The sequence below is a fragment of the Patella vulgata genome, chromosome 1 (genome assembly GCF_932274485.2).
Source record: "Patella vulgata chromosome 1, xgPatVulg1.2, whole genome shotgun sequence".
Taxonomy (NCBI): domain Eukaryota; kingdom Metazoa; phylum Mollusca; class Gastropoda; family Patellidae; genus Patella; species Patella vulgata.
Genome location: NC_065879.2, coordinates 83003376 through 83026334, shown reverse-complemented (window position 1 = coordinate 83026334; position 22959 = coordinate 83003376). Strand labels below are relative to the sequence as shown.

Here is a 22959-nt window from a genome sequence, read left to right as displayed (position 1 = left end):
AGTAGGGCTGTCTGTTCAGCCTAGTGTTTTTTTTCTCTGTATCCTCCCTTTTCTGGCTCAATGACAGACCTTATGATCTAAAGCACACTCGGCCAACCAACCAACTGTGCCACATGATGGGGGGTTGGATGCGTTAGATCATCAGGTCTGTCATCGAGTCAAGTGGCGTGGTTTCGATTCCCTGCTTGAACGTGACAAGGAGTAGGGTTGCCTGTCCAACATCCTGGGTTTCCTCCTGGTCCTTCAGTTTCCTTCCACTGTTAAAGACCCCTATGCGCAAGCTAACTATTATTATTGAAATAAGATTGAACCATGTGTGTTTGTCCAGAAATGACCTTCTCTCTCTCTCTCTCTCTCTCTCTCTCTCTCTCTCTCTCTACTACAGGATATTAATTAAATTTGTTTCAGATCCACCCAGTCTTGTTTACAAAGATATGAACAGCTAAAAGATGTAGATATTTGTTCACAATATTTTAATCCCAAAAAAGCCCTATCCTTAATTTTTCCACAGAAAGGGAGACAACTCTGTGATGTACTTCTCGATCAGACCATTCTGCCTGGTGTAGGAAATATTATCAAATAATGAGGTAATATATAATGAAAATGGTTGTTATAAATGTGATGTGAACAACCCAAACCTAGAAATTGGCAACTGGAGACTAGAATTTGCAACATATGTCAGTCACAGAACTTGGTTGTTATAAATGGGATGTGGGATACACAAACTGGAGACTGAAATTTGTGGCCTATGTCAGTCACACAACTTGGTTGTTATAAATGTGATGTTGGATACACAAGTCTGAATATTAGCATCTGAATTTGTGGTGTTTGTCAGTCACAATTTGACTGTCTGTCACAAATTTTAATTTGACTTCACAATATTCCTAGATAGTAAATCCTACTAGGTTTGACGATGTCATTTTGTGTAAAAAGGTGTTTTTTTGAAGAGCTTGTGCTCTACTTCTGGGGCATTTTTCAGTCAAACAAAACTGTCAGAAATTTTAGTTTTAATTACAATATATCTTGAAATTTAATCCAGTGTTGCCTAAGGTTTATTTTTAATTTTGTACAAAAAGGTATTTTTTGGAGACCTTGTTTTCTACTTAAGCGCCTTGTTGCTGCTTGATGTACTCTGTAGCAAGTAATTGTGATCTCATATCTGGGTTCTTTATTCTGGCTTGTTCTATATCTTGGAAGGAATGGTAACATTGATAAGGAATGATGTTATAAATATTGATAAGGAATAATGTAATAAACATTGATAAGGAATGATGTTATAAACATTGATAAGGAATAATGTAATAAACATTGATAAGGAATGATGTAATAAACATGTTGTAATTTATGAAAGAATGAATGGTAACATTGATAAGGAATGATGTAATAACATTTGATAAAGGAAGGAATGATAATAGACATTGATAAGGAATGATGTGTAGTAAATATTGATAAGCAATGATGTAATAATAAATTTGTTTTGCTCCTTCAGGCTTTGTTTGACAGTGGCATCAACCCATGTATGCTGGTAGGTTTACTTTTAGTCAAATAATATAACATTTCATGAGAATCTGTGCAGTATTAAACCCCGTTTCTCTCTCTCTCCAATCTATTTGATAATTTTTTTTCAATCCCTGCATTAGCGGAGAAAGTTCATCGAGATTCCCCGACGTGGTTTCCCCTTGTCAGTTATTCCGGATAGAGGACCTGACAAGGACAGCTGTCTAGTCGTTCGGATGGGACAAAAACCGAGGTCCTGTGTATACATTGGCGTGCAAGTAAAATCCCTTGGCAGGTGGAATTCTATATAAGAGTAGGCCATAGTGCCGCTGCCCGGGATATGCCCGTCTTCATTATCCCAGTATAGGAGAAGAATAGTAGGACGTTAAACCCCATTTCATTTCATTTTTTGTCTGATAATTATTTTGTTATTGAGCCCACTTTCCATTTTATTCCAGGTGGATGAGTTAAAACCAGAGCATATTTCTAACATCATAAAAATGACAAGAGATTTTACCATGATATTTTACCAGGTAAGTAAAAAAAAATAGTTTTATTTTTCTCTTGAATTGTAGTGAATCAGAACCACACTGACCCCGAATATACACTTGATATAAGATCATGCTTGATACCAGTAAATAAACCAGACCCAGAACATATACCTAAGTAAAATAATGGCGATACCAATGAACACACCATACCCGGAACATATGCTGATGTAAGATCATGACAATACCCGTAAACAAATAAGGGCTTTCACATCAAAAATTTGAAGAAGCGGTTCAGTGAGTATGGTAAGGCTCACTTACTATGATTTGATTATGGCGTGGTTTCGAATCCCCGGTTGTACGTGACAAGGAGTAGGGTCACCTGTGCAACCTCATGGGTTTTCTTCAGGTCCTTCGGTTTCCTCCCACTGCTAAAGACCCTATGCGCAAGCGAATTATTAAAATAAAATTAAACCATATGTGAGTCCTAAAATAACCTAGTTTGTGTCGAGTGAACGTTAAACCCCATTTCTCTCTCTCTCATATTGCAGTGTGCAGTGGGGGGGGGGGGGGGTGGATGGCCGAAAGGTTAGCATGTGCACGCTGTATAATAAGGTCTGTCATTGAGTCATCTGGCATGGTTTAGATTCTCCGGTTGTACATGACAAGGAGTAGGGTTGCCAGTCCAACCTTGTGGGTTTTCTCTGGGTCCTCCCACTGCTAAAGACCACTACGTGCGAGTGAATTGTTGAAATAAAATTAAACCATGTGTTAGTCCTGAAATGACCTAGTTTGTGTCAAGTGGATTTTAAACCCCATTTCTCTCTTTTTTTTGGTCATGTTGTTGGCTGAGAAACTTCCTCTCAATTTTTCAGCCTACTTCCCCCTTGTCAGTAGTGGAGGATTTCTGTCAACTTCTTTTTCCGCTGTTTAATTACAGAGTCTGTTATACGTTTACACCTCTCAATGTTCCCAAATCCACCTAACCATTCGATCAGGAAATAACAAGCTAGCATGCAATAAGTTAGTGATACCCTGACATTTTTGCCCAGTGCTTGCCCCATGGGTGTTTTTCGGATAATCCAGTATTTTTCGAGTAAGACTGGGTGTCCTTGCTTTCCATATATACCAAATTTTTCATACTTTTATTGGAAATAACCACTCAATAAATACTTTCAGGACAATGTATCTTTAAAAATTAAGGTTTAGTTTATTTTGTTTTGTTTTGAAGTGTCGTAAAACTGGGAAGCCTCTCAATAAATATTATAGAATCTACGCCCAGGAGACGTGTAAATCGTGTGGTACTAGAGTTACGAAAACTAGAATGGGTGATGACAGTGGAAGAGTTACATATTTCTGTTCCTCTTGTCAGACAGCAGATACCAGTAAACTGGATAAATTGTAAGTTTACATGTTTTACGAAATAAAGAGAGCAGTATTTTGAGCATCTTCAAATGTGTTGGAGGGGTTGGATGGCCGAATTGCTAGCTCGTATCATAAGGCCTGTCAATGAGTCAGCTGGCCTGGTCTCAAATTCACGGTTGTACGTGACAAGGAGTAGGGTCACCTGTCCAACCTTGTTGGTTTTCTCCAGGTCCACCGGTTTCCTCCCACTGCTAAAGACCCATATGCGCAAGCAAATTATTGAAATAGAATTAAAACCATGTTAGTCCCGAAATGACCTAGTTTGTTTCGAGTGGGCGTTAAACCCCATCTCTCTCTCTCTCTCTTTCTCAAATGTTCTGAATGGACTTAAATCCCATTAAATCTCTCATTATTAATGATTGTTCATAGGTGTATGACGCGGGGGGAGGGGGGGGGTATTAGCCCCCTAACTTTTGGCAATCTGAATTTTCAGACAGACAGGTAGAGTGACAACAAAAATTATTATTTCATTTAGTTGGCCAAATATAATGCCCAAAATTTTTTGGGCATAAATTATTATTTGTAAATGCAGCTATAACTCTGATTGGATGGTTAAAATTTTAATCAGCATAGAGTAGGATTTCGGTTGCTCCACTCCTTGCCTCTCGCTGTCGGTCACCCGAAATTTTTCTGCCATTTCAGGTTCTGACCCCTAACATTCATCGAGCCGTAACGTCTATGTGATTGTTTCTTCTATTCGTACATTTTCTACAGTATTTTATTTTTTCAGAACCCTTCCAAGTAAAAATAGTCTTCTAAGTTGGGTGAAAACTGCCAATTGTAAAACAGAAGTTGATTGGTCATGTCCAGTTTGTACTCTTGTGAATAAAGTCACACATTTGAGCTGTGATGCTTGCCTAGGGCCAAAGCCAAACCAATCAGACATTCCAGTACAAAGAAATGGGATTCAAGACCAATCAAATAGTTCCTTATCTAGAAAGGAAACCGCTATAGACCAATCAAATAGTTTCTTAGCTATAGATTTAAAATTCAAATCTACACAAGAACCAAAAAGTTTATCATTAGACACTGCAAAAAAAGTAATCGCTGTGTCCTCAACTGACATATTATCATCAAAAAATTCATTTCAAGGATCTAAAAAACGGAAGTCATCTGATTCCCAAGATTCAACGCAACCTCAGTTTAACAACAAAAAAATAAAGAAGGAAAATGTCGGAACAGAAAATAATGTCAAGAATGACTTGAATAGTAAATTTCCTAATTGTTCTCAGCATGGGAAAAAGTGTTCTTTGTGGCAGACGCATAAACCTGGGCCTAATAGAAACAGATGGTTTTTTACTTGCTCTATTAAGGGACCCAAAAAGTGCAATTATTTTGAGGTAAGAGGGTTTATTTGAAAGCTTAAATCCTATTTCATTTCATTAGCCCAGTTGGTGCGGCAAAATAGGATGTTAAAATTAACCGTTAAACTCATTTCATTAGTCCAGTTAACAGTTAAACTTCATTTCATTGGAAACACAACACAGTTTATATGGAAATACAATCACTGGTTTATAGGCATAGCACGATGTTTCGACAAGTATTCTCTTATCATTATCAAGCACAAATAGTTTAGTTTAAAAACTTCATTTCATTAGCCAAGTTGGAGCTGAAAAGTAGGATGTTTAAGTATTTCATTAGCCCAGTTGGTGAGGAAAGGTAGGACATTAAAATTAAGGGTTAAATTGCGTTTGGCCATTTCATCTCATTAGCCCAGTTAATGGTTAAACTCCATTTTATTAGCCCAGTTAGTGTGGAAAAGTAGGAGTTAAAATTAATGGTTAAACCTGTTTTCATTAGCCCAGTTAACGGTTAAACTTCATTTCATTAGCCCAGTTAACGGTTAAACTTCATTTCATTAGCCCAGTTAACGGTTAAACTTCATTACATTAGCCCAGTTAACGGTTAAACTTCATTTCATTAGCCCAGTTAACGGTTAAACTTCACTTCATTAGCCCAGTTAACGGTTAAACTTCATTTCATTAGCCCAGTTAACGGTTAAACTTCATTTCATTAGCCCAGTTAACGGTTAAACTTCATTTCATTAGCCCAGTTAACGGTTAAACTAATAATAATAATAATAATGACTTTATTTAAGAAGGGTTGAAGATTAGGCTATAATAGCCCTTTCTAACATCCTGCCCTTCGTAGAAAATATAATAATAAAGATATGGCTAATAAATTAAATAACACACTTCATTTCATTAGCCATGGGGGATTGGATGGCCGAATGGTAGGCATGTACGCACTGTATCATAAGGCCTGTCATTGAGTCAACTGGCGTGGTTTTGAATCCCCGGTTGTATGTGACAAGGAGTAGGGTCGCCTGTCCAAATTTCATTAGCCGGGTTCACGGGTTTCCTTCCACTGCTAAAGACCCCTACGCGCAAGTGAATTATTGAAATAAAATTAAAACCATATGTTGGTCCCGAAATGACCTAGTTTGTGTTGAGTGGACGTTAAACCCCATTTCTCTCTCTCTCATTAGCCTAGTTGGTGTGGAAAAGTAGAATGTTAAACCCCATTTCATTTCATGTTTATTATGAATTATTTAAATTTGGGTTCCCGCGTACAAACTGGGTGATTTAATGGTGTTTATAGACCAAAAACATTCAAACTAATTAATTTGTCATAATTATGCTTCAAATCCTTCTCAAACATTGTAATTGCGAAGGAATGCCCTGCTATTAAAATTCGATCAAACCAGGTCATGTTTACGTCAAGTCTTGGGAGTCAGAGGAGAATTCATTGCATACATAAGACGATGTTGTCTTTAATCGCTTACTATTTATTACAAATATCGAATCCTAATTAAATTCTCGGATTATCCACTACCCGCGTCTTTTTCCATCATTTTTATCTCAGAAAGTATTGTATGTCTAACTCTTCATAAAGTTTATCAACTTGTACATCAAGCACTCAATGTTCGCTTGTGACCTTTGACATCACGCATGCAGAAGTTCCTAATCGACGGGCTGTTGATTAGGGGAACCCTTACATTTTTGTCCCGTATACGCCCCATGAGTGTTTTTCGGGGAATCCAGTATTTTTCTAGTAAGATTGGATATCTCTACTTTCCATATATACCAAAATTGCCATACTTTTATTGGAAATAACCACCCGATAAATACTCTTCTGGGAACCCATCTTTAATCTGATTGGCTGTTTTTATTTCAGTGGTGTGATAAAAGGTTTCCAGCTTGTTCAGGACATGGTAAAACTTGTGGTTATCACACTGTTCTAAAACTTGGCGCCAACAACGGCAGAAAATTCTTCACTTGTTCACTTCCAAAAAAAGAACAATGTGAATTCTTTGAATGGGCCGATGGATTTGGAGATGTTGTAACAAGGAAGTAATTGCTGTGGACGGACACCTGTAAATTATTTATTTGTATCAATATTTTAAAGATGCATTATGTAAGAGCTAAATAAGTCTGCCTATTGCAGGTCTTTAATAATAATAATATTGTCATTTATAAAGGGTGTTAATACTGAAGAAAACAGTTTCTATTTTAACTATTATTTAGACATTTATTCACATGAAAACCCTATAAGCAACTCTCTAGACCGAGATTTGAACACCTGCTAGATTTAAAATTTATCGATTAAATCGATAGTTGAGGCTAAGTCTAGGTTGTCAAGTACCGTTGCTATGATAATAAACAATCTACGCTACATTTTCAAACAGTCATAACTTCCCCCAGAATAACGTCATTTAAATGAAATTTTCAATATACTCATTTTGCATTATCTATTTTTGAACCAATTTAGCAAGAATGGACAGCTCTTTATCTAAATCTTACATAATGCATCCTTAAAAAAAGTTTTCTCTATCTCCAATAAATCAATATACAAGCAAAAGATGAACTTGCTAGTGAATAATATTCTGGCCAGCAGATAAGGAATTGGACAGAAAATCGTGAACATGGAGAAAGATGCTAAGATGGTTCTCCACTATTTCCTGAAGCCTTATGTGTCCTGGCCCCGAGTTTACAAAGCATTCTCAGACTTAAATTAGGAATTTACTCAACTTTCAATCCCTGCTTATGAGAAATATCTTTGATCCAGAAACACAGAACTTTACACATAGTTTCTTATTGATGTATTTGATACTTTAAAACAACAAAAGTTTTATAAACGGCTATATTTTAGTTAAAATATGGCGAACAATTTTGAGTAAATTCTTAATTTAAGTCTGAGAATGCTTTGTGAACTTGGGGCCAGATGAGATTTTACAAAATTATATTAAAGCAATGAAAAGATGTACTTAATTATTAATTAATAACTTCAATTATAAGTCTCCAGTGAATTATCAATATCTCTATTTATTCAGGGGCAAACTTGAGCTGGGGGGGGGGGGAGTCCTAAGGCAGTACAAGGTGCTTTCGAGAGTATGTCTTATTGTTTCTAGCTTATGCACAAATTTAGCATGTTGCAATCTAATGGTACGAGCGTAGGTTCCCACCATCGTGTGATGCATTACAATAGGATTGTCCCTATGGAGTCCACGATCTGGTGCATGCAGATACGTTCAAATACAATCACCATGATTGCTATTTTTATTTATTTACATATGTAAACATGCTTTTAAAGGGCTCACACACAATGCTGCACGTGAATATTGGGTTTTTTCATGTGCATCTCGTGCAATTTTTTTTGTGCTCATGGGCCGATATTTTTTGCGATTGGGAGCATTGTGTGAAACAATAGTTCATAGTATTGCATAATATTATACATACAAAACCACCTAGTAATAAAATATTTGGGAAAAAAAGTGATGCGTTTTCCATGGCGCTCAGTATATATAACTATCTATTTAATTAAAATTTTTAGATTGTAAATTGTACAATTTGTTCTGTCCTCTTGTCTATAATTTAACTGATATTTATATGTATGTACATGTATTTGAAAATAAACTATATTACCTGTTATACATAATTATTCTGCTCATCCAGAGAGGGGGAGTGGGAGAGATTTAAAAGTCGACACAAACTAGATAATTTCTGGAATAACATACAGATCAATTTTATTTCAAAAACTTGTTTGCGCATAGGGGTTTTTAGGTGTAGGATAAAGCACAAGACTGAGGTTATGCTGGGCAAAGAAAGACTGAAGAAAATAACCAGAGAGAAAGAAAAACCGAGGCCGGTAGGCCGAGGTTTTTCTGTTGAGGGTTTTTTCTGAAGTCTTTCTTCCCCAGCATAACGGAAGTCGAAGACTTTATCTTGCTTATAAACCGTCTATGTTTACATGTACGCAAGATGAGAATATCCCAGAATTCCTGTAAGAAAAAACTTATATCATGTTTTCTTATGGAAAAAAACCTACCCTGGAAGAATAACCCGGTACAGGTTTAAAGAAAAACTTTCAGAAGAATAACCCCAAATTTCCCTGTATATCCAAAACCTCCCCCGACTTTCAGACCGTAAGTTATTCCGGGCATAGAATATACCCCAAAGATCAAAGAGATTTAAAGTTACAGGTTTATAAAATTGAGAGAAAACCTTTAAGGGACAGGCTGCATCGAAACCATGTCAGTCGACTAAATGACTGAACTTGGGATCTAAAGCTCATGCATCAGACCATACGCACCCATTCTGAATTGATTAACAATTGCTGTTTCCGTAAAGGAATGCAAAAATAAATCCTTCTTCAAACTAAAATTAAATCTTGTGTTTATTTTTCTAAAAAGCAACACCTCAACATATGAACAAATCTCTTTGAAAAATGAAAATATGTGACACCAACAGATCAGATCGAGTCATCATTTATATACTTAAAATACAGATGTGACATCATCCTTTGATGTTGGCATACCATTATTTCCAATAATGTACGGGCAACTTGCCAATCATACATTATCTAAACTAGATGAAATATTGGATTCGCAGGATGTATTTCATTGAAAAGCACGTGTGGGTCAGGTATTTTAAATTGTTTAATGGTCTCGATCTAAAGACATTGTGTAATATATTGAAATACACTCAGCTAATGCCTCGTGCAGTATCAATATATTACTTAAAGTTACAATTTCATATTTTCTAAGAAAGTCAAAACATAATTATTTCTATGTCTTTTGCTCAATTGGTTGTCAACTCACTATTATACGATCACAGGTTATCTTTCTCACACTTAAAAATCTTCACAACGGAAATAACACAATTACCTCCCTTGTTTTCCTATTCCCCACCATGCAATAGCTATCTTCAAACATTTGAATTTGAAGTTGAAAATGATATTTTTGCAAATTTCTCAACTGGCAGTAGTGAATTATAGGATTAATAGGATTATTCTTTAACAAGGTAGGACTGCTTATAGATACAATTTTTTTTAGGGCTTTAATTTAATACATTTTAAAAATATGAAATTGTAACTTTAATAATGTCTCGCTCTTGACCATTAAACTATACATAATGTTATTAAGTTAAAATGATTAGCACTCCGGCAGCAGTCATTAAGTTAAAAAGGTGACTACTGAATGATATACATCACTTATTGGTCAGCTTTGTGTATTCAATATAGGGATGGGTATTAGAAATAGTAATGATTTTACACAATAACAGCAAGTTACACACCTGTTAATTAATGACTACTGTATAATTTCAAACACTTTCTATAAGTTATGATCATTTGTATGAATACTCAAGCCGGAAAAAGCTTAGTTTGGGTCCCTGGCTGAAAATGTTACAGAGGGCCGACCCTATAACATCAACAGTTGAAGGAGGCACATGTGGTACATTTACCCTGGTTCCCTAGTTACCATAGCCTCAAAAGTTTTATGCCCGACTTATTAAACTTGGCCGTAACATTTGATATGTTTTATTTATTTATTGTACAAAATTATTTTTAAAACTAATTTGGGGGACTCTGGCTGCATTCACACCCCTACCCTTTAATTAGTTTAAACATGCATTATGCAAGAGCAAAATCTGCTTATTACAAGTCTTTCTTTAGGCCTGAAATGTTATCTGAATTATCAATTAGACATTAATTAACTTATCCAGACCATAATAAACTCTCGATGTCAAGGCTAGCCTTCGATGTTGGCTGGATTAGATTCCTATATGCCGCTAACGGCCACTGATAATTAAATCAGAAAAAGTGGATAATCGAGACTATGCTGTTTATATTAATGATTTTAGTAATGATGACCGAGACTATGCAAAAATTTCACCCGCTTCTTTCTCGGCTCATAGTGGATCAATTTGACTGAAATTTTCAGCAAATTACCTTTACACTATCTAGTTTTAACTATTATAGCGAGAACTGCCATCTCTTTATCTTATCTCCCATAATGTATCTTTAATAAGACGTGTGAATGTAGGGAGCATATGAATACATGTAATTTCAAACTATTTTTATATAAGTTCATGTTATCAGTTATAAAAAATGACTTAGAAAAGAAATGTGTATCTAAAACAATGCCCATATATTGATCTTGAGACCTGAAACCGTCAACATATATTTTCATCTTGTTTCGGTCAGTTCCTGCTGTGATTCGGTCTGTTTCTATCTATTCCGGTAACTATTTATAGCTCAGTGATCGACATTCCCAATACGTCACTGCTGGGATTCCCCTGTTTCCTGTTAAAAGCGTGAAATGAAAAATCTGATGAAATTGTCCTATCACCTGGACTAATATTAATTTTCATTAGAAAGATTTGCGAAGTATGGATAACAGCTGTAATTTGTACTAGACTCTATATCGCATCAAACAAGGGTAGACTTTAATTTATTTTCATTTGTGACCCCTTTTTTTACTACCCGCTAACCCGGTATAAAACTTGTTAAAGCAAAGGAACTCTAGACTGAGCCAATAAGATATGAAAAATATCCATAAATTTCTCCCATTCGAAATTCCATCGCTTGATTCCCGTCAATGAAAAGTTAAAAAATTACTAAAAATGATAACACACTATATTATATCATGGACCTTTATAATACATGCATTATAAGGTCCATATTTGACACTTTCAATACCTTAGTGAACAACACCAGCTGTACTAAACTAATTATTTCGTTATGGTAGGCTGCCCCACCATAAATAAATATCTCCAAATATCTCGACAATTACACCACAATACTTATATATATACTAAGCCTTAAATCAGTTTCGCACAATTATAGTCACTAAATAAATGGTCATGTTGTACTTAATAAGATATGATCATTTAACCATCTATAAATAATACACTGAAAAATGGTTCAGAGTGTCGTCCATGACATCCAGACACTTTTGAGCAAAAAATAGGTTACATGCCCTTGTTTGAAATTAGTCTCACTTAACCAGTCTACCGACCATTCTCCGTCTGATTGACAGGCCGGGATAATCAAGACTACTTTTTTACGAAACATGACAGAAAGCTAGAACAAGAAATTGAATTTAGAAATAACGCCCAGTGGGCGACACAACAATTGTTTTAAGAACCTTGTAAAAGTAAAATGAAACTACTGCTAGTATCATTTTCCTGTCCAACCCGCGTTATTCAGAGATATTATTTGTACTAAACCAAAAGATGCCACTCCTAATGGTCTAGTTAATGATAAAGCAATTTAAAAAAATAATACGAGCGTTATTTCTAAAGCTGATGTAATAACCAAAAAGCTAAATATTACTGCTATTCAGAATCGTCAACAATAGATTTTTTACGTCGGTAATAGTTATTACATGTGTTGAGAATTTCACGTGCTGTGGCTATTTATAGACACAAAGAGAGCCTGAGACTCGTCTGAAATCAATTAGAGTTATGTCACTGAAGCGTGCACATTCAACGTGTCGAGTACAACTTTTAGTAGGGAAAAGTTTCGACCACGGGGCACCCTAGTTATGGTAGGCCTACACAGCTAGTATAGAACCAGAGTGACAATTTACCAATGGCAAATGGCATGTGGGTGGTGGGGTTGGGATGGCCTAGTGGTCTACTGTCAGTCACCATTGGCTTGTGATTGTGGTTTCGATACATGGTGTGATCTGGTGTGGCTTGGAGATTGGGGTGCCGGCCTTTTTTAACCTCATATGGGTTTCCTCCCAAAGGAATGACCCCAGTGCATGCGCAAAGCATAATAAAATAAGACAACTTGTCTGCAATATCACCATCAGTGGAAGCGGACCTTAAACACCAACAGAAGAAGAATAATAGGGCATGACACTTTGTTACATGTTGTACGTCCAGTTTACTAATTGCTGAGCAGTTTCAAAACATGTTCCTTTAGGAACTGTCTCTGATCATACAATGTCCACTGACATTTCCTATCCATCCCTATATAGCTGCAATATGAAAATACCGCTCTTCCCCATATCTGTTCTAGGGCTATTTTGGAATCCTTACCTTCTAATATCTGACAATATGGTACTGTAATGATTTTACAATGTAAAACTTACTTATTTAAGATGGCAGACTGTCAAAGTAAAGATAAAAAAGGTGCAGTTCCTGATAATATCAAAACACCCAATGAAGGTAAAAAAAAGCAGAAATCAAAAAGTAAATCACCACGAGGCCAGGATTCAGTGAAGTCACACAGTCCAGGTGGCGCAGCTGTACAACAAGAGACAAAGGTTAAACATACATTATTATGCAAGAGCTAAATCTGCCGATTGCAGGTCTTACTTTAGGCCTGAAATTATTAATTAGACATTAATTAACTTAAGCAGGCCATAATCAACTCTCGATAGCATTGGATTTCTCCAATATAAAATAGATTAGAACAGTTCAGCCATATTTTGATTTAAGCTAAAAATGGAGGAGGGAGACTTAGTCTCGAACAACCAGTACAGCGGTTGAAATTATTGCACACATCTTGCCAAACCTTCAAAGGCTAATATCTTGGCTCGCAATAGAGTAATTTGAATCAAATTTTCAAATTATTCATTTTACATTACCTATTTTCGAGCCATTATAGCAAGAATGGCTAGCTTTTTATCTAAATCCTCCATAATGTATCTTTAAGCGACCAGATTCTAAAATTAAACAAAGTGATGTAAAGAAAGATACACCCGGTACTCAAATGGAAAATCCTAAAGAAATGAAAAAAAAACACAGCAAAGAAGAAATTCAGAAGACAAACAAAAATGAAATTCAGCAGACGAAGATCAATCAAAAATCATCTTCTGTTGACGTTCCTGGATCATCAACAGAAACAACCGATGGTCAACCAAAATCTAAGGCTCAGTTGAAAGCTGAAAGACGAGCAGTTCAGGTGAGGAATATGATGTTAGAAACGAGCAGAGTAGTATATTCATGAGCACGTTAAAGGGTTCGACACATGCGAGAAACAGGTTCTAATAAAAGTTTAACATGCATTATTCAAGAGCTAAATAAGCCTATTCCAGGCCCCAAATTCACAAAGCACTCTCAGACTTAAGTTAAGAATTTACTCAAAATTGTTTGCCTTATGGTAAATACAATATAGCCCTTTATAAACCTTTTGTTTTAATGTATCAAATACATCAATAAGAAACTATGTGCAAATTTTTGTGTTTCTGGATCAAAGATATTTCTCATAAACAGTGATTGAAACAATGAAAGTTGAGTAAATTCTTAACTGAAGTCTGAGAATGATTTGTGAACTTAGGGCCAGGTCTTTCTTTATGCCTTAAATTTTATATAAATTATTAATTAGACATTAATTAACTTACCAAGACCATAATCAACTCTTGATGCCATCGTAAAGTCTAGATTTTCAATAGATTTAAATATGTGTTGTGCTGGATGAAATGTATCCATAACAATGGATAATCAAGACATTGTTTATTTTCATAACAATGGTGGTAATAATAGTCAAGGCTGGCCTAAAATTGAATTGCTAGAGTTATCTTCCCATTTATATTCAAACTAATTTTAAACTTAATGTTAAAGATGGGTTCCCATAAAAGTATTTATCGGGTGGTTATTTCCAATAAAAGTATGGCAATTTTGGTATATATGGAAAGTAGAGATATCCAATCTTACTAGAAAAATTACTGGATTCCCTGAAAAACACTCATGGAGCGTATACAGGACAAAAATGTAAGGGTTCCCCTAATCGACAGCCCGACGATTAGGAATTTCTGCACGTGAGATGTCAAAGTTCACACGTGAACATTGAGCGCTTGATGTACAAGTTGATAAACTCTATGAAGAGTTAGATGTACAACACTTTCTGAGATAAAAATGATGGAAAAAGACGCGGATAGTGGATAATCCGAGAATTTAATTAGGATTCGATATTTGTAATAAATAGTAAGCAATTAAAGACAACATTGTCTTATGTATGCAATGAGCTCTCCTCTGACTTCCAAGAGAAGTAAGTCACGTGACGTAAACATGACCTGTTTTGATCAAATTTTTATAGCAGGGCATTCCTTCGAAATTACAATGTTTGAGAAGGATTTGAAGCAAAATTATGACAAATTAATTAGTTTGAATATGTTTTTATACGCCCACATTGAAATGTGGTTGTATATTGTCGTCGCCCCCGTCCGACCGTCCGTCCGGCGTCCACAATTGCTTGTGGACGCTCTAGAGGCTACAGTTAATATCCGATTGACTTTAAATTTATATACAGTGTTTAAGGCCATGACACGAAAAAGCCTATTGATTTTCAGCGATTTCCGATAATTTTTGCCAGAGTTATGGCCCTTGATCACTTCAAAAAATCTTGCGGACGCTCTAGAGGCTAAAGTTAATATCCGATTGACTTTAGATTTATACACAGTGTTTAAGGTCATGAGACGAAGACGCCTATTGATTTTCAGCGATTTACGATAATTACTGCCAGAGTTATGGCCCTTGATCACTTCAAAAAATCTTGTGGACGCTCTAAAGGCCAAAGTTAATATCCGATTGACTTTAAATTTATACACAGTGTTTAAGGTCATGAGACGAAGAAGCCTATTGGTTTTCAGCGATGTCCGATAATTACTGCCAGAGTTGACTTCAGATTGATACACAGAGTTTAAGAGCTTGAGACGAACAAGAATATTGATTTTCAATGAATTTTTATGACTTGAACAGCTAAATCCAAGATATTAAAAGTTTTGTATACTAAACGTTAGCATGGGGCAGAACTTTATAAAACTAAAAAAATTCTAATGATTTTCTGATAATTACTTCATGAGTTGTTACTCTTAATCAGATTTTAGTGTATTATAAATGTTTCATTACTGAAAGAAGTAAAAATATGCGACAACACTTGTTGACTGCCCGGACGATTTAGCTGCTGTGGGCGTATGTTTCGTTGCCTGGCAACCTATCTTTTAGTCCATATATACCATTAAACCACCTAGTTCGTACGCGGGAATGTATCTTTAAATATTATAAGCTTAATGGTAAATATTTCGAATGGTTACAGCCTAAAAGTATTGTTTGTTTATTTGTCTATTGCTTTCAGGAAGCCCAGAGAGCTGCTAAAGCTCAACAGAAACCAGGGCAACAACCAGGTAAGATAGTTAATTAAGTCTTTGTACAAACAGCCTGGGCCTTTATTCACGAAAACTTAAACTAAGATACAATCAAAATTTTAAGAAATACTGCAATTCGATTGGCTGACCAGTAAAATCAATTTGCATATATCCAATGAAGTTGCAGTATTTCTAAAAATTTCGGTTGTAACTTAGTTTAAGTTTTCGTGAATAAGGGCCCAGAAGGCTTATGTGGTCAGTTCTGTCCATTCTAACCGAGGAGATTGGTCAGGCAAATGGTCTAAGGCATGCGCCTTATAATATATCCACCATTTCACTGTAATTACAGTTGAGTTCGAATTTCGTGAAAATTGGACCGAAATTTCCTGTCAAAATGGCCGCTCCCCTTTACGCAAATAGTGTCAAAGCATGTTATAATAAGGCTATGGACATCAAAAAAAGGTCACAATTTTTCATCAGATTTTAATGAAACTTATAATGTATGTATATATCCCAAAGATCTCAGTTCCTTTTTATATTGACGCATGTCAGACCATAACATCCAGGATTATGGACCCTTATTGTACAAAAATTGCCTTTCGAAGAAAGCAGGGGACTATTAAAATGGGTTCGTCTGTCCATCTGTCTGTCTGTCGGTCACACTTTTTAGGACACAATAACTCTCCTTCTAATTGATTTAGCTTGTTCTCTGTCCATCTCTTCCAAAATGTGGACGTATCTTGCATGGCGACTACTTGTTTGAAACACTATTATATTTCAACCTTTTTTTATATATAGTGAAGAAAGACAAACCCCAGGAGTCAAAGAGAGTACCGGATCATGTCAAGGCTGATTTACCAGATACACAAAAAAAAGTTGCAAAAAAATTAGAGAAACAGCAAGTACCACAGAGAACCTCCGTACAGCGTAAAATAAAATTATTTAATCATCTCCAGCAATATCAGCGTGAAGTTTCCTTTACACAAATTAACAGGTGTGTATAGTTGTGTGGATGGGGCAAAAAACTGCAGTCCTGTGTACATATGTCAGTCCTGTGTACATTTGTCAGTCCTGTGTACATATGTATCCATTATTGTTATATATTTTATGTAGATTTACATTATTAAACTAGGGTTGCAGTATCTTGAAGGTTTGATTATATATATTTATAGGGGGGTTGGATGGCCGAATGGTTAGCACGTGCACGCTTTATCATAAGGCATTGAGTCGACTGCCGTGGTTTCGAATCCTCGATTGTATGTGACAAGGAGTAGGGAGGCCTGTCCAACCTCTTGGGTTTACTCCAGATCCTCTGATTTCCTCCCACTGCTAAAGACCCCTACGTGCAAGTGAATTATTGAAATAAAATTAAACCACATGTTAGTCCCGAAATGACCTAGTTTGTGTCGAGTGGACATTAAACCCCATTTCTCTCTCTATATATAGAGTTACAAGTAGTTTATATATCCAGCCATTATTATTATTATATATTTTTTATGTAGATTTACAAGTAGTGGTATACATCCAGCCATTATTAAACTAGGTTTACAGTATGCTGAAGGTTTGATAGTAGGATCTAATGCCAGATGTGTCGCATTGTTAGCTGCTTTTAAAAAGGTAAACAAATTGATTTTTTATATACCTGTAAATTCTTCCCGTTTCAGAGTTATCCCCCTTGTGAATGTGATAGAGGCTACAGTTTCTGACGTGTTTTTTTCAAATTTGGTGTGAAGCATTGTGGTTATCTGAGGAAAAATACTATCGATATTCAATGTACCTTGACTTTCTACTTTAAGAGTTATCCCCCCCCCCTTGGCCAAAAACCTTGTGAACATGAGAAAGGCTGTAGTATTTAACAGATTGTTTTCAAATTTGTATAATTATTATAATATATTATTATTATTATTGTTGTATATTTTTATAGCGCACAAATTCCCCGACACATGCACTTTACCAAATATCTCTCTCACTCTCGGGGATCACATGGTTAAGTGGGTAAGACGCTGGCTCGCTAGCCTGGAGGTCGGGTGTTCGATCCCTGCATTGGCCGAGAAAGTTCATCCAGATTTTCCGGCGTGGTTTCCCCTTGTCAGTGATGCAGGACGGAGGGCCTGACAAGGACAGCTGTCTAGTCGTACGGATGGGACGAAAAACCAATCGTGTGTACAAATTGGCGTGCACATAAAAGATCCCTTGGTAGTTGGAATTCGATATAAGAGTAGGCCGTAGCGTCGTTGCCCTGGCAAAATTTCCTTCATAGCACACTGTATGGCGTATGCCTGTCTCATTAGCCCAGTTTAGGATCAGAATAGTAGGTCCTTAAACCCCATTTCATTTCATTTTCCTCACTCTCTTTTTCTCTGTCTTTCTCTCACTCTTTTTTTCTTTTGTTAACCTGTGAATAAAATGAATTCGATATAAGAGTAGGCCGTAGCGTCGCTGCCCGGGCAAAATTTCCTTCATAGCACACTGTATGGCGTATGCCTGTCTCATTAGCCCAGTTTCATTTCATTTCCCTCACTCTCTTTTTCTCTGTCTTTCTTTCACTCTTTTTTTCTTTTTTTCTTTTGTTAACCTGTGAATAAAATTAATATTCATGTATTAAATTCAGGTTATAACAGACTACATAACTCCACCTCAAAAAGAACTGTGTAGAGATTTAGATAGTAAAATAAAACCATATATAAGGTGAGTATCTTGTCATTCTTTATATTAATTTAGGGTGCCAAGGTGGCTAAGTGGGTAAGACACTGGCTCACTAGTCTGGAGGTCGCAGGTTGAGCATTCTAAAGAGCAGTAGTTTTGGGCAGTTTCGAAAATCAAGATAATAAATATTACTTTTGTCTAATTTTTTCAAGGATTATTAATTTTCAACCCAAAAAAGAATTCCCGTTTTATTTTAACTAAGAAATGTTTATGTTTCAGTTTTTTAATACAATGCCGCCCTCTGTCTGTCAGTATGGGAAATGCCATTAAATATTTAAAATGGCATATAACACATACACCTCATGAACTTAGTGATTCTAAGGTAAGTCATAAATCTCATGAACTTAGTGATTCTAAGGTGAGTCATACACCTTATGAACTTAGTTATTCTAAGGTGAGCAATGTATCTCATGAACTTAGTTGTTCTAAGGTAAATCATACACCTCATGAACTTAGGGATTCTAAGGTGAGTAAAAAAACCCACTGTGATTACAGTTTACTTGATGGCAGTTATAAGCATATTATTCATTTCAAGCCGGTTTCTTTCATACAGAAATACATGCTCACTGACCATGTTGGCCTAGAAATTAACAGAGATCCTAATTAACAGAGAGTCTGACCGTCTAATCCTTTGGAAGGTATCAAATGTACCATTGATATCAAGATATCACTAGCCCAGAAAGATATGGAAGCCACAGTGGCTCAGTGAGTAAGACGCTGGCTCGCTAACCTGGAGATACTGTGTTGACCCAGAAAGTTCATTTAATTTTCCGACATGGTTCCCCCTTGTCTGTGGTGCAGGACATAGGGTGTAGCAAGGGACAATGTCTAGTCCTTCGGATGGGATAAAAAACCGAGGTCCTGTGTATACATTGGCATGCACATAAAAAAAAAGGTGACAGTTGGAATTCTATATAAAAGTATGCCCTAGCAATGCTGTCCGAGCCAAATTTCCCTCATAGTACACTGTATACATTAGCCCAGATGGAGCAGAACGGTAGGACGTTAAATTCTATTTCATTTCATTTCCCCCAAAAATAAGACATTAATCCCCATTTCACTTGTATTTCAGGCGAAACAGAGTTTATGTGAATGTATTGATACGTTTATCCATGAGAGAATCACGGTTCCAGCAGATGCTATATCGACGTATGCTTGTAAAAAAATCGCAGATGGCGATGTTATTATGGTTTATGCTTGGTAAGTTACATTTGACTGTATGTTATACTAGATTCCTACTATCACAATTTGCGCTACGATTTGAATCATGGTTTGAGTCGTGGAGTAATTGTGGTGATCCTATCGGGTCTAATCATATATTAAGGTCAATTGTAGCAATCGTGTTGATCCGAACTTATCTGCACGTGGGGGGTTGGATGGCCGAATGGTTAGCATTGAGTCAACTGGCGTGGTTTCGAATCCCTGGTTGTACGTGACCAGGAGTAGGGTTGCCTGTCCAAACTTGTGGGTTTTCTCCAGGTCCTCCGGTTTCCTCCCACTGCTAAAGACCCCTACGCGCAAGCGAATTATTGAAATAAAATTAAACCATATGTTAGTCCCGAAATGACCTAGTTTGCGTTGAGTGGACGTTAAACCTCATTTCTCTCTCTCTCTCTCTATCTGCACGTACCAGATAGTGGACTCAATAGGGATAATGCTATCGCAAAGCATCGCACGACTGTAGGAATCTAGCAATAGTGCTGGCACGATATATAACGTTGAATCGCTGTATCACGATTCACTTTCTCATAATACGCGTATTTAATCGCAAGACTGAATCTTTTTAATTTTTTTTTGTCACTCCAGTAACTAACCTGTCATTCTTCATTTATCCATGTTCCACATTATCCATAGGTACACATGTAACCAAACGAACATTTCAAGCCCTGGACAATTTGCAACTTGCGACTCCAATAAAATATCAATTATTCATTTATCCTGTTGTTTTGTTGGTAAATATTGACCTGGTTTTGAATCGTGATACGAATCGCATTGTGGCACCTGAATCGCAATATGAATCGTATCATGACTGCAGTGGCAATACCCAGCACTACTGTATGTTCAGTTCATGTTCAACAGGAGGTTGGAGTGGGTGCGAGTAATTGAACGCATTCGCGTTAGAGATAGTCTGTCATTGGGTCAGAGGGGTTGGATGGCCGAGTGGTTAGCACGCGCGCGCTGTATCATACGGTCTGTCATTGAGTCAACTGGGGTGGTTTCGAATCCCTGGTTGTACGTGACAAGGAGTAGGGTCGCCTGTCCAACTTCGTTGGTTTTCTCTGGGTCCTCCGATTTCCTCCCACTTCTAAAGACCACCATGCGCAAGCAAATTATTGAAATAAAATTGAACCATATGTTAGTCCCGAAATGACCTAGTTTGTGTCGAGTGGACATTAAACCCCGTTTCTCTCTCTCTCTCTCTCATAACTGTGACTCAGTGAGTACAACATTGGCTCACTAAGCTGGAGGTCCTGTGTTCGATCCCTGTGTTGAATGAGAAATTTCATCAGGATTGTCTGGAGTGGTTTCCCCTTGTCAATGGTGCAGGGTGGAGGGTCTGAAAAGGGACAATGTGTCGTCATTCAAATGGGACGAAAATGTCGAAAGAACTCTTTGACAGTAAGAATTTTATATAAGCATAGGCTGTAGTGCCGCTGTCCGGGCAAAATTTCCCTAACAGCACACTGTATGGCATATGCTCATCTTCATTAGCCCAGTCGGTGCAGAACAGTAGAACGTTAAACCCTATTTCATTTCATTTTACTTTACAGGTGACTGCTAATATTTTTGTTGCCTGGCAACAGTAGATGTATGTTATATCAATATGATGAAATACATTGTTTATTTCAGTTCCTCGTTGATACGTCATGTTTTATTAGATGCTTATAAACAAGGAAAGAGATTTCGTGTTATAGTTGTCGATGGTCGACCAAAACTAGAAGGTAGATTTTATTAAATTGGTTTATTGTTATTTAGTAATTGAGCTGGAATCGTGCTTTTCTTTTACGGCCTCAACAAGAGTCGTGTATTACGTCTAAATATTCACACGCACAGCAACTAAAATAATCGTACTGAGTGTCATGCAAATTAATGATTTAATTCTTCACAATCGGCAAATCCAAAATCAGCAAAATGGCTGAGTAATGATCGATACCGATTTCTTCCGATAGACCAATTACTGATGTTGAAACTACCAACTACGGACACATCAATGTGTATACAGAATCTCATTTTTTTGTCCCATCTGAATGACTAAACACTCACTACATCTTGCACCACTGACAAGGGGGAAAACCATGCCTAAAAATCCAGAGGAACTTAACCGGTCAACCCTGCAGCAAAGCCGAGACCTCCTGGATAGCGTGCCAGTGTCTTACTCACTGAGTAACCACGGCAACACAGTTTGATAAAGAGCCTATGATATTTTATGTTTATATATATTTTAGGTAAAGAAATGTTAAGAAGATTAGTTAAAGAAGGTATTAAATGTACCTATGTTCTTATTAATGCAGCATCTTACGTTATGCAAGAAGTAAGTCAAACAAAATGAAATGGGAATTGAACTCCGTCTGTTCTACATGGGGGGACATGGTGGGTAAAACGCTGGAGGTTGGGTGTTCGATCCCTGCGTTGGCTGAGAAAGTTCCTCCAGATTTTCCGGCGTGCACATAAAAGACCCCTTGACAGTTGGAATTCGATATAAGAGTAGGCCGTAGGCACACTGTATGGCGTATGTCCGTCTTCATTAGCCCAGTTCGGAGCAGAACAGTTGGATGTTAAACTCCATTTAATTTCATTTCATTTCCTTCTTTTCTACAATAACCTGGCTAATATGAGGGGAATCTTGCCTAGGCAGTGGCACTACAGCCTAGTTTTATTTCGCTCTCCAACTGTCTGCCACTGGTTTCACAGGACAACAGGTTGTTTTTTTTACCCTATCCGGTCCAATGGAAAACTAGGCTGGACATTTCTAAGAAACATTTGCATTACTATAAGAATATCTAATGAAGGTCTTAACACACATGCTTTAGATCATAAGGTCTGTCATTGAGTCAAATGACATAGTTTTGATCCAAGCTTGTACGTGACAAGTAGTAGGGTCGTCTACCCAATCTCATGAGGTTTTTAATGTCCTCCGGTTTCCTTCCACTGCTTGGGAGTTGAGTCAAGTAGCATGGTTTCGATTCCCCGCTTGTACATGAAAAAAGTAGGGTCGCCTGTCCAACCTTGGGGTTTTCTCAGGATCCAGCAGCTTCCTCCCGCTGCTTAAGACCCCTACGCGCAAGTGAATTATTGAAATAAAATTGAACGATGTGTTAGTCCCGAAATGACCTGGTTTGTGTTGAGTGGACGTTAAACTAACTCTCTCTCTCTCTCTTTCTCTGTCCATATATACCAAAATTGACATACTTTATGGGAATGTATCTTTAAATACATGTAACTTCTCTTCCAGGCTACCAAAGT

The 22959-nt window shown here is 36.9% G+C and overlaps 2 protein-coding genes across 2 annotated transcripts; both read left to right on the top strand.

Moving 5' to 3' along the window:
• Positions 1-1425: 1425 nt before the first annotated feature.
• Positions 1426-8332, top strand: LOC126824762 (endonuclease 8-like 3). Its single transcript, XM_050554132.2, has 5 exons — positions 1426-1525; positions 1956-2030; positions 3217-3386; positions 4141-4750; positions 6588-8332. Exons 1-5 carry the CDS (start codon positions 1520-1522, stop codon positions 6765-6767), a joined length of 1041 nt encoding a protein of 346 aa, XP_050410089.1. The 5' UTR covers positions 1426-1519; the 3' UTR covers positions 6768-8332.
• Positions 8333-10970: 2638 nt separating this feature from the next.
• Positions 10971-21451, top strand: LOC126808582 (translation initiation factor eIF-2B subunit delta). The gene is made up of 10 exons (XM_050533413.2): positions 10971-11130; positions 12802-12966; positions 13359-13607; positions 15780-15828; positions 16588-16783; positions 17292-17406; positions 18401-18477; positions 18715-18817; positions 19568-19695; positions 21346-21451. Exons 2-10 carry the CDS (start codon positions 12802-12804, stop codon positions 21449-21451), a joined length of 1188 nt encoding a protein of 395 aa, XP_050389370.1. The 5' UTR covers positions 10971-11130.
• Positions 21452-22959: the final 1508 nt, after the last annotated feature.